Source organism: Agelaius phoeniceus, chromosome 29 (genome assembly GCF_051311805.1).
Source record: "Agelaius phoeniceus isolate bAgePho1 chromosome 29, bAgePho1.hap1, whole genome shotgun sequence".
NCBI classification, from domain to species: domain Eukaryota; kingdom Metazoa; phylum Chordata; class Aves; order Passeriformes; family Icteridae; genus Agelaius; species Agelaius phoeniceus.
In genome coordinates, this window is record NC_135293.1 from 507,892 (window position 1) to 524,110 (window position 16,219).

At 49.1% G+C, this 16,219-nt stretch overlaps 1 protein-coding gene across 4 annotated transcripts in view; it reads right to left on the reverse strand.

Annotated features, from left to right (window-relative positions):
• The window catches only part of CRTC1 (CREB regulated transcription coactivator 1), a 49,073-nt gene that overhangs the window by 18,697 nt on the left and 14,157 nt on the right, over nucleotides 1–16,219 (reverse strand). For 3 of the 4 annotated variants that reach the window (XM_077191503.1, XM_077191502.1, XM_077191500.1), the window contains exons 2-9: nucleotides 8,872–8,988; nucleotides 7,466–7,513; nucleotides 4,659–4,796; nucleotides 3,561–3,622; nucleotides 2,685–2,779; nucleotides 1,705–1,790; nucleotides 1,284–1,327; nucleotides 120–340 (exon numbers count right to left, since the gene is read on the reverse strand). In XM_077191503.1, coding sequence (XP_077047618.1) covers nucleotides 120–340; nucleotides 1,284–1,327; nucleotides 1,705–1,790; nucleotides 2,685–2,779; nucleotides 3,561–3,622; nucleotides 4,659–4,796; nucleotides 7,466–7,513; nucleotides 8,872–8,988 — 811 coding nt within the window. The remainder of the gene's footprint in view (nucleotides 1–119; nucleotides 341–1,283; nucleotides 1,328–1,704; nucleotides 1,791–2,684; nucleotides 2,780–3,560; nucleotides 3,623–4,658; nucleotides 4,797–7,465; nucleotides 7,514–8,871; nucleotides 8,989–16,219) is intronic. The other variant, XM_077191501.1, reaches the window with a different exon arrangement.

Sequence of the window (16,219 nt, forward strand, 5' to 3'; positions counted from 1 at the left end):
ATGAAGGTGCTGTGAGTGAGTAAAATCCCCATTTTTGGCCTGCACACCACAGAGGAGCAGTGAGGCCGAACCGCTGGGTACCCAGGGCTGGTGCTGGTGCTGGTGCTGGTGCTGCTCACCCTGGCTGGCAGTGCTGATGCCCAGGTGGGTCAGGTTGGCAGCCAGGTTGCCCGTGCTGCTGGAGCTGCTCAGGGCAGGGAAGGAGGATTCCTCGGGGTCCAGGGGCGTGGGCAGGGGCGAGGGGAAGTGGATGTTGGTCAGGTCTGGCAGCGAGCCGCCCGTGTTGTGTGTGCCGGGGATCAGGGCTGTAGTGTTCTCCTGCTCTGCTGAGGGGAAGATGCTGCATGCAAGAGAAAAAACACAAATGAATTGATAGCTCAGTCTGCTGGATAGAGCTTCTTAAAATTTGGTGCACAAGAAAAATTAATTAAGGGGTTTTTTTGAGGTTTTTTTGAGGTTTTTAAAATGTATTTAACAAGAAAATTTATTAAGATTTTTTTGTGATTTTAAATGTATTTTAATATATAAAATATTCATATAATATATAATATTTATAATATATTATATCATAATGTATAATATAATATATAATACATAATACATAATACATAATACATAATATATAATATATAATATATAATATATAATATATAATATAATATACTACATGATATAATATATATAATATTTATATAGATATAAAATATTTATATAATCTTTAAAATATCAAAATTAATTGATAGCTCAGTCTGGATAGAGCTTTTTAAAATTTAGCGCACAAGAAAAATTAATTAAGATTTTTTTTTGAGATTTTTAAAATGTATTTAGCAAGAAAATTTCGTTAAGAAGATTTTTTTGAGCTTTCTAAAATGTATTTAATAAGAAAATTTAATTAGGAAGATATCTCTCACCTTTTCAAATATATTTTGAAAAGAAAATTTTATTAAGACTTTTTTTGAGATTTTTAAAATGTATTTAGCAAGAAAATTTCATTAAGAAGATTTTTTGAGCTTTCTAAAATGTATTTAACAATAAAATTTCAGTAAGCAGATTTTTTGAGCTTTCTAAAACATATTTAACAATTAAGATGATTTTTTTAGCTTTTAAAAATATCTTGAACAAGAAATTCCATAAATAAAATATTTTTATTATTTCTGACCCTCCCAGGGTCTTGTTTTGTACCTAGAACCTTCCCAGCAAATTCCAAAGCAATAGGATATTCAATCCACAGTTCTTCTTAAAGATCTCAGTGCTTTTAAAATAAAAAACTGCTGAGAACTTACTTGATTCCTGGAACTTCACAGGATTTAGGTCTCGATGACCCAGTCTGAAATAGAAGGGAGAGAAATTTAGAGGCAAAGCTGCTGCTGGAGGCCATTGCCTCAGAAATATTTCAATTTTTAAGTTCAATTTAATCATTTCTGTGTAAGATCTGGGAGCTCTTAGAAGATATTTATCTTTTTTTTTGCTTTATTGGTCCAAGAAATCTTAAATTTCGAGAGTTTCTCCTCATGTAACCAAGCCTGTGCATTCACATGCACATATAATGCTCTTTCTGCTCTAATGCTTATGATTTGTTTTTAAACACAGCATTTAATCTCCAGTCTCAAGTAGTTTATTAATACTGGCAGTGACTAAAGCGTTCATTTATCTAAATATGCTCAGAAAATAAAATTTCTACTCTTTGAAAGGTGCAATTCCCACCTTTTTAGTGTCCCAGCCTTGCTTAGAGAGGGTTTTGTCTGCATCAGAGGTGGGTTCTTCCATTCCAGGGACAGTCAGCAACAAAACTAAAAAAAGAGATGAAAAGGAATCGTCAATAATCAATAATATTCAACTTCTCAGTTTAACCTGTGGGAAAATCTTACAAAGTTTCAATTCTCGAGGAGGATGAAACAATAAAAAATTGCTGAGAACTTGTTTGATTGCTGGAGCTTCCCAGGAAGTTTCAGTAGGTGCAGGTGTTTGTAGGTGTTTTCTGGGGTGTGTTGAAGGGTTAAACTTCGGAGTTTTCCTTGGGATCAGGGATTTGAAGGCTGCTAAAGCCCTTTAGGGTCAGCAATTCCCGATTTTCCCGAGCTGGAGCAGGAGCAGGGCCCAGCAGAGGGCACCAGAGCTGAGGGTGCCGGAGCTGAGGGTGCCGGAGCTGCTCCAGCCGGGAACTGCTCTGGGACCCTCAGGAATCTGCATCTCCCTAGGGATCCCCAGCCTGGAATTGCTCTGGGATCCTTTGGAATCTGCATCTCCCTGGGGATCCCCAGCCTGGAATTGCTCTGGGATCCTCTGGACTCTGCCTCCTCCCGGGGATGCTCCCTGGGGATCCCCAGCCAGAATAAACTCAGGGTGCAGCCTCTGCTCCTTCCCTGCAGGTCCCCACTGAAATTCTGGGAATCTGAAGTTCTGGGAATCTGAAGTTCTGGGAATTCCAGGAGCTCCTCCAGAGCCCCCCCCCAGCCCAGAGGATCCTCCCCAGGGCAGGAAGGACCAAATTTGGGGCTCAGGAAAAACTTCTCCCTTTGTTTTGTGTCACTTCTTCCTGAATTTCAGCAGCCAGAAAGGTGAATGTGATCCAGTCGTGGTGTCACAGGAAGTGCCAGCACTCCTGAATTTTACAAGCACATGGAGCCCAAGCTGTGGGGATTCCATATTGGTATAAATATTTTTATCTCTTTTTTTCTGCTCACCTCTTTTCTGCTGCATGTCCTGTGACCCTCCTGAAAAGGATTCCTGCTGAGCTGGAGTCATGGTGCTCTGGTGCAAGGCAGAATCAGAATTTGTCCTGAGAGAAAGCAAAACCCACAATATTTTTATTGTCAGCTTCACTAAATAAAAAGAATTTTTCTCTCAGATAAAAGCAACAACTCGGTAAAACCTCAATATTGTGCATTAAAACCCAAAACTCTCTATATGGCAGAAACCAGGCAGAATTTTCTGGTGAAACAATCAATTTGCAGAAGAAATTAGTTCAAGTTTGAAGAGCAATTGTTTCAATAATGGGATTGAGAGGAACACAGGATAAATTGGTTGCCCTTGTTAGAACCGAGTTTTATCTGCTTTGTTCAGATTAAATATGATCAAATAATGCCATTTTTAAGCTCTTTAGCCATACTTTGGTTATTGTGCTGGTTAAAACAAACATTCCTGGTTGGGAGCAGGAACAGGAATGGTTCAGGATGTTGTGGAGAAGGGAATTTCCATGGCCAATGCATCTCAGGATGAACTTTGAGTGTGGCCACCCTCAAAGTGTAACTCTGTGTTCCTTCCCACTGGAACATTCCCAGCCCAGTTTCTGCACCCTGAGAAATACCCAAGTCTTGGGCTGTGCCTGGGAACATCTGGATTTTTAAAGATTTGTAAGGACTTTTAGAGATTAAACTTCAAGCATTTACCTTTAAAAAGGTAGCACTAAATTCAACCATGACCTGCAGACACCTCAATTTTAAAGCTCATCTAAAATGAGCACTATTGAACTCCAAACTGAGTTTCTGAGTGTCTAAAGGCACCATCCCAAGTGCTGCAGGGTCAGAGCACACCCAAAGCCCCGGGCTGGGGGCACCCACCTCCTCCAGCTGGTGTCCGAGGGCGGTGACAGGTACACGGTGCCATAGGGACAGCTGTCCACGTGGGCAGGGTTAAGGCAGCAACACTTCCACTGCAGCAGGAGATCTCAGCCCAAGAGTAACCCCAGGAGCACCAAACCCACGGATTCTCTGCGGGGAGCTAGAGGGATGGGTGCTGTGGGACCCAGGGCATGGAGCAGAAGGGCTGGGTGCTGTGGGACCCAGGGCATGGAGCAGAAGGGATGGGTGCTGTGGGACCCACAGGGAGCAGAAGGGCTGGGTGCTGTGGGACCCAGGGCATGGAGCAGAAGGGATGGGTGCTGTGGGACCCAGGGCATGGAGCAGAAGGGCTGGGTGCTGTGGCACCCACAGGGAGCAGAAGGGCTGGGTGCTGTGGCACCCCCAGGGCATGGAGCAGCAGAAGGGCTGGGTGCTGTGGCACACACAGGGAGCAGAAGGGCTGGGTGCTGTGGCACCCACAGGGGATGGAGGAGAAGGGCTGGGTGCTGTGGGACCCACAGGGAGCAGAAGGTCTGGGTGCTGTGGCATACACAGGGAGCAGAAGGTCTGGGTGCTGTGGCACCCCCAGGGCATGGAGCAGCAGAAGGTCTGGGTGCTGTGGCACTCAGAGGGGATGGAGCAGGAGGTCTGGGTGCTGTGGCACACACAGGGAGCAGAAGGTCTGGGAGCTGTGGCACCCCAGGGCAAGCAGCAGAAGGGCTGGGTGCTGTGGCACCCACAGGGTGAGCAGCAGAAGGTCTGGGAGCTGTGGCACACACAGGGGATGGAGCAGAAAGGCTGGGTGCTGTGGCACACACAGGGGATGGAGCAGAAGGGCTGGGTGCTGTGGGACCCACAGGGCATGGAGCAGAAGGTCTGGGTGCTGTGGCACACACAGAGAGCAGAAGGTCTGGGTGCTGTGGCACACACAGGGGATGGAGCAGAAGGGCTGGGTGCTGTGGCACCCCAGGGCAAGCAGCAGAAGGTCTGGGTGCTGTGGCACCCACAGGGTGAGCAGCAGAAGGTCTGGGAGCTGTGGCACCCCAGGGCAAGCAGCAGCAGAGGCCATGGCTGGCCCAGCCCTGCTGCCAAGGATATCTGGCGGCCGTGCTTGTCCACGGAGAGCGGGCGGCGGTGCGGCGAGCCCAGGCGGTTCCGCTCCCGGTACACTCTGTCCACCAGCCCGTGGTGCCGCGTGGTCCTGCTGGTGTCCAGGGCCGACGACTGGAACGGGGTCTGGGAGAGACACAGGCATTACCCAGGGAAACAGCCCCAGCTGCCCAGAGCCGCCTCCTCCTCCTCCTCCTCCTCCTGCTGCTGTTCCTGAGCCAGGCTGGCTCGCTCTGAGCACTCCAAACACCATGTGCACGTCGTGTCGCTGTGTTTCCTCCGACAGCTCTTGGGGAAGCTGCCTCCTCCAGAGGGGCCATGCTGGAGCGCCCTGGCCCGGCCCAGCGCTGCCCCCACAGCCTGGCAGCCCCGAGGGCCGGGCTGAGCGTGGCAGAGGCGCCAGGCGCGGGGCACGGGCCCGTGGTGCAGCATGCAGGGTGCACAGGAGGAACATGCCAGAGCCTGAGCGGGCCAGGAGATGCAGGGGAGCTGCACGCTGAGCTCAGCATTCCCCGGGCGCTGCCTGCTCCCAGCGCTGCCTCTCACCCCTCCTTGCAGCAGATTTATTTTAAGGGGACACTGAGAGAACGAAAAGAAAAAGAAAAGCAGTTTCCTTCCTCCTCTGTCGGATGGCTTTGAAGTGATTTTCAGCTCCTCAGTGACCCGAGGGGGGATGATCCCACCTGGACTCTTATCTCACTGACATCCTGAGCAGATGATTTCAGAGCGGGAGGATGGCAGGGCAAGGACAGGGAAGATGAATTCCCAGGCTAAACTGGAGAACTTTTACATTTTCCACAGCCCTTCCCAGCGCGTACCGGGGGGACAGAGGAAGCACCGAGGGTCAAGCTCTGCTCGTACTCCAGCAGCAATTTATGGCTCTCCAGGGAGAAAAACCCTCCCCAGCCCTGCACTCCCTGCCAATGTGAACAGCTTTGCTGAGTCCCTCAACACCATCTGTTTGGAAATCCAAAATTTCCTCCTCCATTCAGGTGCTGCACGTGGCAAATGCACTGTCCTGTCTGCCAAGCCATGAAACCATCTGGCTCCCACATTCATCCCTTTTGCTTTTGCTTTCTTGCTTTTTTGCTTTTCTTTTTTCTCCAAGTGTCAGCTTTGGCTGTTGAAAAGATTATTTCTATAAAGCTCTGCATTTATTTTGAAAGGCTTTGTTTGTATGAACTTTTTAAAGAGTCTTTCTACTATTTTAAACCCTTTTCTCTTCAGCAAATACTGGGCTCCTCACCCCCTCTGCACACACAGGCTGTGTTAACAGAGCTGCAGAGGGGCTGTGGTGTTTATTTTCTCATTTCAGGGCCAACATTTCATATGCAGCAGAATATTTAAGGCAACAGGGGACTAGAAAGGAGCACAGTGACTTTTTACAGGACTCTCAGCACTTCAGATCGTGGGGTTTGTGCTTCACTTCCTCACTTGGCTGAGAAATCTCAAATAGAATCTCAATTTTAAGGGGTTTCAATTCAAACACGGTGCTTTAATCTCTGCTGCGAGCACCGAGCAACAATCCCCACACACAAGTGGGAATATTCATCATTCCAAAGTGACAAAAGGTCTCAAACTCCTTTTTGCTGTTGTTACAGCCCAAAAGGCAGCAAAATTTGCAAATACGTGCTTGGAAGGTCAACAGGAAAAGCAATTTCCTATGTCAGTGGTGTCAGCACAGTGCTGCTAAAAAAGGAGCAGCCAGCCCTAGCACAGGGCTCACCTGGAACTTAAAGGGAGCCCAAGGCACAGAATTATAAAGACAAAAAGTTCCATGTAAACACAGCTATTTCTTAGGGGTTTACCTTTGGTTGGCACAATTTCCTTATCAAAAACACAATCAAAATCTCCTCTGGGTGCAGCAGTGGCACAAATAAACACAGAATGTGTCCCAGATCAGGGCTCCAGCTCACAGAAAGAGGCATTTTGGGGCAATGCTGCTCCCTGGCTTTCCAGGAACCAAGATCCCAAAGAATCCTGAATTTAGGGAAACAGAAAACACCTGAGGAAATGGGAATCACCTCCAACAGCTCTGGCCTCTTTCAGCAACCTTCCTATAAAATTTATTTGGGGCCAAACACCAGGACAGCATTTCTGGATTAAAACTCCCCATCTCTGCATGGCATGAGATATTTAACTCTAGGGAGAAAAACTGATTAAACACAATTAATAGATCTGAGCATTGATTGTATTTGGGAAAATGAAGAACTAAGAGGGTTTCACTCCCCTGAAAAACGTTCAAGGTTTGAGAGCAGACCCCAAACCCCCCCAAGCATGGGAACAGCAGCTCAATACAGACAGGAAGGAAAAAGCTCAGTGCTCTCCAAGTGTCCTTTCAGGATTTCTCAGAAATAAACCCAGGTGAGGTGGGTGAGGGGGAAGGAGGAGTGGTACCTACTGCTGGTGGATGTTTGGTGCCTCCTGGTGCCAAGCAGGATTTGGGAATTCATTCTGCCCTTCCCATGGATTTAAGCATGCAGGCTGAGTGCACATGCTCAGAGATTGCTGAACCCACAGGCCAAGACCGACTGATCCACTGGCTGCACCAAAGAAACCCCCAAAAAACCAGAGATAACCACACGACAGCAAGTGCAGGGAGCCTGCTCAGGAATTATTTGCACGTTCCAGACTGGGATGCACGGCACAACCTGGGTTTGTGTGGCAGCCCTGCAGTGCTGGGCAGGAACCAAATAACTCCTGTGCAGGGCAGGGCTGTGCAGAAATACGTATCCACCTGGGCTAACGGGACCAGTCCCAAATACGTATTTGCACAAACCTAAAAACTTGTTTACCAAAGAGACAGGAACTGCTCCAAAGGCTTCAGCCAGAGCTCCGTTGTGCTGCAAATCAAAGAAGCAGAAGATGCTCAGACACCAACGCCCTCAGCAGGCACAGCCACCCAGGCTCTGCCTCCACGCCATCCCAGAGACGTTTGCAGCTTCACACTGGAAAACCTGGAGAGCTTTTCCCCCCTGCTACCAACACACGGGGCTGGTTTGTTGTTTGTCACCGTTTGTTATCTGAACAACATCAATCTGGGCTGTTTTTAGTGTGTGTGTGAGTGTGTGTGAGAAAATCTAGAAAAGCCCAGGGTGTAAGGAGAGTTTGTTTCTGTCTCCTCCTCCAGCCATTCATAAATTTTTGAATATTCCCTTTTTTGAATATTCCCTTTTTTGAATATTCCCTTTTTTGAATATTCCCTTTTCAGCAGTCAGGATTAAAACAGTCCAGGTAAAAACCACCAGTGATGGCCATCAAGCACAGAAATACTGAAATGTTGTTGTTTAAAAGGATTTCTCAACCTCCTTAACAAAAAGCTGAAGAGAAAAGCTTGAACAGAGCAGATATTGTGGAGTAACACTGGGGACTTCAATCCACTACAAACCTCTGCTCTGTATTCCCCAAAGAATTGAAGATTAAAATTGACTTTTGCCTCTGCTCTTGCACGAGATTCAAGCTCCTAACCCGCCCAAATTCAGCTGTCTGCACCTATTCCAAGAAGCAGTTAGAGGAGGTCAGCAAGAGTTTCTCCATCTTTATTAAGCAGCCTTCATCAGAAAACCACAAACTGCAAAATTTCCTTCCCACCACATCCTCGTGAGCTCAGCTGTAACTCTGACTGCTCAAAAAAGGAAAACCAATGCAGAAATGTTCATTCTTTTGAGCTCTCTAAATCAACTAAATGTGGAAATCAGGAGTCCACAAAGGAGCCACCCAGCAATCCTGTCCTTGGACAGCATCCTCTGTCCAAACATGCTTCAAACAGCAAAATATTCACCTGAACCTCTGATTTTCTGTTTAAGGTGCATCATTCCTGGAGTCACAAAACCCAGCCAGGACATTCTTACATTTCCTTTCCAAAAAGAAGTGACAATTCTGATAGCACTTTGTGTCCCACTGCTCTCCTCCTCTCCCAGAATTCCTCCCACAGAACATGCACAGCAATTCCTCCACCCCCCACCCCAACATCATCTTCATTTCCTCCCATTTTGCTTGGAATTTACAGCATCTTCCCAGACTGCATCAGGAATTGCATCTCTCAGAGAACTAAAATGCACCACAACCAACATAGAGACCACCCAGAGACCCCAGCCCCAGCAGAAGTTCTCAAAGCAGGGTGTGACTGTGCTGGGGGCACTCAGCAGCATCCAAGGCCAGAATTCCTCACCAAACCCAAGGAAAAAGCCTCTGGGCTCACCTGGAAGGGGAGATCCATGGCACTGTTCCCAATCTGGTTCACATTTGGCAATGAGCCCCCGTAGTACTGGCCACGGCTCTGCCCCAGTTGCAAATATTGGGTTTTCTGCAGCTGTAGCTGAAAGAAAGGAAGGAGGAAAGCACAATTTCAACAGTTACAACCAGCACAACTTGACACTGTGATCACTGAGAGTGGGAATCATTAAAAGGCACCAATCCAACTCTTACAAAGGAGGGTCGACCTTCTCCACAAGTTTCTTGCAGCAGGAAAAGCCCTGGAGAAAGGGCAGGGAGAGATTTCCAAGGAAAAGGCAGAGCCAGGTTCTCAGACAAAGGACAGAGAGGTTTTCACAGAAACCCCTTCAGCCAAGGAATAACCACAGCAGCACCAAGGACTCCCTGTGGGACAGGCAGACGTGGATGCTCTGCAGGGCCCCACTGGACTGCAGGTACCACCCTGCAGGAAATGGCCTTGCCCAGGGCTGGAAACACTGCTGGGCTTTAACTGGGATGCTCAGGGTGCTCAGGGTGCTCAGGGTGCTCAGGGTGTTCAGGGTGCTCAGGGAGTTCAGGGTGCTCAGGAGAGCTCAGGGGTTCTCAGGGATGTTCAGGGATGTTCAGGACAGTTCAGGGATGTTCAGAAATGCTCAAGGATGTTCAGGGATGCTCAGGGATGCTGAGGGATGCTCAGGGATGTTCAGGGGTGTTCAGGAGAGCTCAGGGATGCTCGGAGATGCTCAGGGATGTTCAGGGGTGCTCAAGGATGCTCAGGGATGTTCAGGAGAGTTCAGGGGTGTTCAGGAGAGCTCAGGCATGCTGAGGAATGCTCAGGGATGTTCAGGGATGCTCACGGATGCTCGGGGATGTTCAGGTATGTTCAGGAGATCTCAGGCATGCTCAGGGATGCTCAGGGATGCTCAGGGATGCTCAGGAATGCTCAGGCATGTTCAGGGATGCTCAGGGATGCTCAGGGATGTTCAGGAGAGCTCAGGGATGTTCAGGAATGCTCAGGGATGCTCAGGCATGTTCAGGGATGCTCAGGCATGTTCAGGGATGCTCAGGGATGCTCAGGGATGCTCAGGTATGCTGAGGAATGCTCAGGGATGTTCAGGGATGCTCAGGGATACTCAAGGATGCTCCAGGATGCTCAGGGATGCCCCAGGTGCCCAGACCCCAGTGCCAGCACGCAGACAGGATGCAGAGCAAAGGCTCAGCCTGGTTGCTCCATGGCAGCACTTTGGGCAGTACCCATGGGGGATCACAGCACTGCAGGGGCCTCAGGGATCACCTCATCCCAGCCCTGCCATGGCAGGGACACCTCCCACTGCCCCAGGGGGCTCCAGCCCGGCCCTGGGCACTGCCAGGATCCAGGGGCAGCCCCAGCTGCTCTGGGAATCCCAGCCCAGAGCCTCCCACCCTCCCAGGGAGGAATTTCATATTAGAACAGTCCCCAGGTACAAGCTCACCCTGAGGATGCGTTTTCCTGACATTCAAGCAATTCCTAGAAAACTCAAAGACCTTTTACTCACAGAATTTCCCCCAGAAATCAGCAATTCCCAATTGCACAGCTAAAACCTCTGTGCCTGAGCTGAGGGACCAAACGAATGCCTGGCTTAGGAGCTGACTCTGGAGATGAAAGCCCAGGACCACTGAGGTGGGAAACAGCTCCAGGGTCATGGGCAGCCTTTGCCAGGGTGCTCCCAAACCTCAGCAGCACCCACAAAGCGCTTGAGGGTTTTTCTCCTTATAAAAACGGCAGATAATCCCCTCAGGATGAAGATTTATAAAATATTCCCAGCTTTCCCTATCAAATGGCTCGGAAAGGTCCCTGCAAGGAGCAGGAAAGGCCCCTTTGCTCTCCTTGTGCAATATTTTGCCCCACAATTCCTGAAGCAAGACATGAAATTAGAGAAACCCTGTGTTAGTATCACTTAATGAGTCACAGCCCCTCCAACTCAGAGCACAAAAAGCACAATATCAGAACTAGCTGTGCTTTTTCCCTGGCCCCTGCATATGTTTTTGTTGTTAAAGGAAAAAAAGGAAAGCCTCGTTTGGGATTTGGGCCAAGCATTGAAGGAACTGTTTCAACAGGTGTTGGTTTCCTTTCAAGAACCTCCAAAAGGCACCCAGGGAGGAGGGGGTGGCTTTGTGTTTTTTTAGGATTTGGGGTTTTTTCTCAGGATATTCCCACCTCAAAGCAGCACAGCACAGGGAGGTCAGGAGCATTTGTCTTTCTGCTGCACTTGCATGGAAATGAGGCGACCCCAGAGCTGGGGAGCCTTGGCTGCAGCACTGATTTAAACAAGGATGAACAGGGCTGGAGATGTGTGCCAGAAAGGAGAGCAGGGACTGCTGCTCTCATCCATCAGCACGGGGGAGAGCTGCTGTGCTCTGTTCCTGCTCCGCTCTGCCCTGCTCCGCTCCTCTCTGCTCCGCTCTGCTCCGCTCTGCCCTGCTCCGCTCCTCTCTGCTCTGTTCTGCTCTGCTCCGCTCTGCTCCGCTCTGCTCCGCTCTGCTCCTCTCTGCTCTGCCCTGCTCTGCTCCTCTCTGCTCTGTTCTGCTCCGCTCTGTTCTGCTCTGTTCTGCTCCGCTCTGCCCTGCTCCGCTCCTCTCTGCTCTGCTCCGCTCTGCTCTGCTCTGCTCTCCTCTGCTCTGCTCTGCTCCGCTCTGCTCTGCTCTGCTCTATTCTGCTCTGCTCTGCTCTGCTCCGCTCCTCTCTGCTCCGCTCTGCTCCGCTCTGCTCTGCTCTGCTCTGCTCTGCTCCGCTCTGCTCTGCTCCGCTCTGCTCTGCTCCACTCTGCTCCGCTCTGTTCTGCTCTGCTCCGCTCTGCTCCACTCCACTCTGCTCTGCTCCTCTCTGCTCCGCTCCGCTCTGCTCCGCTCCGCTCTGCTCTGCTCTCCTCTGCTCTGCTCCACTCCACTCTGCTCTGCTCCTCTCTGCTCCGCTCTGCTCTGCTCCGCTCCGCTCTGCTCTGCTCTCCTCTGCTCTGCTCCGCTCCGCTTTGCTCTGCTCCTCTCTGCTCCGCTCCGCTCTGCTCCTCTCTGCTCCGCTCTGCTCCGCTCCGCTCTGCTCCGCTCCGCTCTGCTCTGCTCCTGCCTTTCAGGAGAGCACAGTGAGAGTGGCCCCAGCCTCCTCAGTTATTGAGCCCATCAACAGCTGCCACTGGCAATCTGCGAAGATCAAGAGGAAGCAGAGCAGGGTTTGTGTCCTGAGCTCCCAGCTCCGGCTCTTCAGCTGGAACAAACGTTGCTTTGGATCTGAGGAGTTTGCTGTCACTGCAGCAGGAAATCTGGAGTGCAATCAGCTCTGGATTTTCCCCTTCTCTCCAGAAAAAAAGCTGCAAATTTCTCTGAGATGCCTCAGTGGGAAGCAGCAGCAAAACCCAGAATAAAAGTTTGGGACGGGACCTTCAATATTATTTAATTCCACCCCAGTCCTTGCAGTATCCCAGGCTGCTCCAGCCTGGCCTTGGACACTCCAGGGATGGGAAATCCACAATTTCTCTGGGCAGGCTGTGCCAGGGCCTCCCCACCCTTTAGGAAAACAGAAGCTGTGGCTAAAATGAAATTATTTCATTTTCCTCTCCATCCGCCCTGCGAGGTGGAGCAGGTACCTGGCACAGCTGGGGATGAGGCTCTGAGAGAGGTTTGGTTTTAAAAGAAAATAACAAAAAGGAAAAGCCTTTTCTTAACAGAGAAATTCCAATGACTCTGGAAATGTGACCGAGTGTCAGGGCAGCCCCAGGGGTGTCTCCTGGGGTGGATTCAATGAGTGCAGTTTGGGCTCTGGGTGAATTCAGAGGGGAGGATGATAAGGAATTGCTGGGTGCCCCCAGCTTTATTCATTCCAGGAACCACGAGAGCTCCACACTGCAGCTTTGCCATTCCTCTGTGCTCCCTGACTGTTCAAACATTGCTGAACATCCCAGCTCCCTCCCAAGGAAGCTCTTGGTAAGGAAACAGCTTTTGCTTGTTAAACCACTTCATTTCTACTGGGTTTTCTTGTTCTGAAGAAATGTTCCCAATCACCAGATCCAAATGGAATCTGTAATTTTCCTTCCACCAGCCTTTCTCTTACTCCACTTAAATTTAAATCTTCATCTTTTTTCTTTAAAATCCAATGTAATAATGAAAAATCACCATTTCTGTGACCATTTATATGAAATACATCAGTTTTTCCATTTGGGTTACCATTTGCTGGACACCCAGCTGTGTCTGTAGGGAGAGATTCAAGTTCTACAATTAAAAAAATAGTAAATAAAGAGAGAAACAAAACCCTAAATACAAATCCAGTTTTCCAACAGATTTTCTAATATGCAGATGGGAATTAAACAAAGCATTTATTAAGAATTCAATACTTGAAGTTATTGAAATTCTCCCCTGAAAAATTCTGAGTAAATTACAAGTTTGAGGGCAGAGCTTCCTGGGCACTTTGGCAGTTTTGGCACTGTGAATCAGCCCAAATCCACAGCAGAGGTTTTTGTAAATGCCTTTTTGAGCAGCTGCAGTGTGGGGTGCCAGAACGATACCAGGGGTGGGGTTTGATCAAACCCAGATATCTGCTGACTGCAGGAAGCAGAGATTGGGTGATAGCAGCTTCTGCACTGCCTTGCAGTTTCCAATGAGCTCTCTCATAATTTCATGTTTTACCCTTCCAAAAAACCCTTCCTCTTTAGCACCTCCAGCTCACGAGCAGCAAAATCAGCGCAGATTAAAATTAGGGAAGTGTTATTAGAGCTTAGTTGGGCCCTCAGCTCTGCAGGCAGGGTTTGGGGCAGCTCTGGAGCTGCACTAGTGGGAAATCCCTGGTGCCAAGCTGAGTTTGCTGGGACGGGGCTGGAACTGCCAGGAATCTTCACCTGGACACACAGCCCTGCTGCAGGGGTTTGGGTGGGAGGGGAAGAGAGGAAGAGAGAAGAGAGGAAGAGAGGAAGAGAGGAAGAGGAGGAAGCAGAGGAGGAAGCAGAGGAGGCAGAGGAAGAGGAGGAAGCAGAGGAAGAGGAGGAAGAGAGGAAGAGAGGAAGAGAGGAAGCAGAGGAAGCAGAGGAGGAAGAGGAAGCAGAGGAAGCAGAGGAGGCAGAGGAAGAGGAGGAAGCAGAGAAAGAGGAGGAAGCAGAGGAGGCAGAGGAAGCAGAGGAAGAGGAGGAAGCAGAGGAAGAGGAGGAAGCAGAGGAAGAAGAGGAAGAAGAGGAAGCAGAGGCAGAGGAAGAGGAGGAAGCAGAGGCAGAGGAAGAGGAGGAAGCAGAGGAGGCAGAGGAAGCAGAGGAAGAGGAGGAAGCAGAGGAAGAGGAGGAAGCAGAGGAAGCAGAGGAAGAGGAGGAAGCAGAGGAAGCAGAGGAAGCAGAGGAAGAGGAGGAAGCAGAGGAAGCAGAGGAAGCAGAGGAAGAGGAGGAAGCAGAGGAAGAGGAGGAAGCAGAGGAAGCAGAGGAAGCAGGGGAAGAGGAGGAAGCAGAGGCAGAGGAGGAAGCAGAGGAAGAGGAGGAAGAGGAGGAAGAAGAGGAGGCAGAGGAAGAGGAGGAAGCAGAGGAGGAAGCAGAGGAGGAAGCAGAGGAGGAAGCAGAGGAAGAGGAGGAAGCAGAGGAAGAGGAGGAAGCAGAGGAGGAAGCAGAGGCAGAGGAAGAGGAGGAAGCAGAGGCTGCCAGGGCTGCTCGGGTTCCTCCCTGCAGCTGCAGCTCCTCTGCCATCCCCGCGCTCCTGGAGCCTGCAAAGGGAGATTCCTGCCCATTCCCAGCCCTGTGCTGAGAACAAACGTGATAACAAATGATAACAAATGATAAACAAGTGATAACAAATGAAAGCTTCAAAAGAAAGGGCCTTGAACATCAATTTAATGATTGGGGGTCAGATTTAGTGGCAGCGCTGCCACCAGCTACAAGTCACCTCTTTAATTAACACTTTAATGATTTAAAAAGTTCTTTAAGGTGCCAAAAACTCTCCCAACACCCAGACTTTGGCTTCTCAAGGGAACATTTTTCTGTTAACAAAATCCACACTAAAATTTGAATTTTAACAACTCAACACTTGCTGCTCAAATAATTACTAAAATTAAACATTGAAATAACTGCTCGTTTATGACCCCAACCTCCCTGAAAACTGCCTGGGATTTCTTTAATGAAGTGAGGAAGGAATCACAAATGGAAAAGTGAAAATCCTGGTAGGAACAGAATGAACAGAAAAGGGAATTTCCACACCCCAAGCTGAAAATTCAAATCACCAATGAGCAGACACAAAGTTCTGAGCACAGAAGAAGTTTCAGGGGCAGAGGATTTGGTTGTAGGTCCCAAACTGTTCCCATCTGCTGGCAAACAGGAATAATCCAGCAGGGAATTCTGGACAGGCTCCTCTGGGCTCCTCAGTCCTTCCCTGCACGTTTCACTCTCCCATCAGCAACTCAAAGTTTGAGTGGAGCTCCAAGGCTGGAGCAATCCAGGGAGAAGTGGGGAGAAATGAAGATATTCCAAATATTCCAGAGGCTCCCAGGCAGCAGCAGCAGCTCTGGACCCACCTGGGGAGTGAGGATAAATGAATTAAAATGTCCTGCTGCTCCCAGAGCACAGGAGTGAAGGCTGGGAAGACTTTTGGACTTTTTCATCTCTATAATGCCTTTAGAGCTTGGGTGAATACTGATTGTTTTTATAATTTTATCATGTTCTGGATAATTTATTGCAAATAATTACAAATACTTCCATTATTTACACGTTACTGATATAAATTCACCCATGCTGTTATCAAATATTCAGTAGGTGGCTGAAGAGATGGATTTGCAAGTTTAGCTTTTTATTTTAATTTCCCATGTAATTAAAAATTAACATTATGAAATCTAACAACAGCAATATTTTCAGCCCAGCAGGCACCTGTAGTATGTAAATAATGGAGTTTATCTCCAATGCCCTGATAAACGAGGGAAATAAATCTTATGGTGCAAAGCCACATGTTTGAAATTGTCTATAGGAGAAAGCAAAGGGTGTGATAGCAGCAAAGCACAGCTCAAATTCTCTGATAAAACACCCTGATCCTCTAGGAAAGGGCTGGAGACTCAGGAGATGAAAAATATCTGCAGTTCCAGCGAGGTGAGCAGGCTGGAATTGCTGAGGGATGAAAAAGGGGCTCAGAAACCCCAACCCGAGCCCGTGGGAACACAGAGGAGCCCCTGCAGCTGCTGGAGAACCTCTCAAAGCTCAGGCAGAGCTGCAAACGCTGTGCCCTGACAGGGGACAGGGAGGGCATGGGGCCAGTTCTGGGAGCCCCTGAGGGAGGCGTCCCCACCTCTGCATTTGGGACAAGCCGGGGGTTTGGGAATAATCAACATTGGATGGGCACGAGGGAGAGGGGACAGGGCCAGGGGCAGC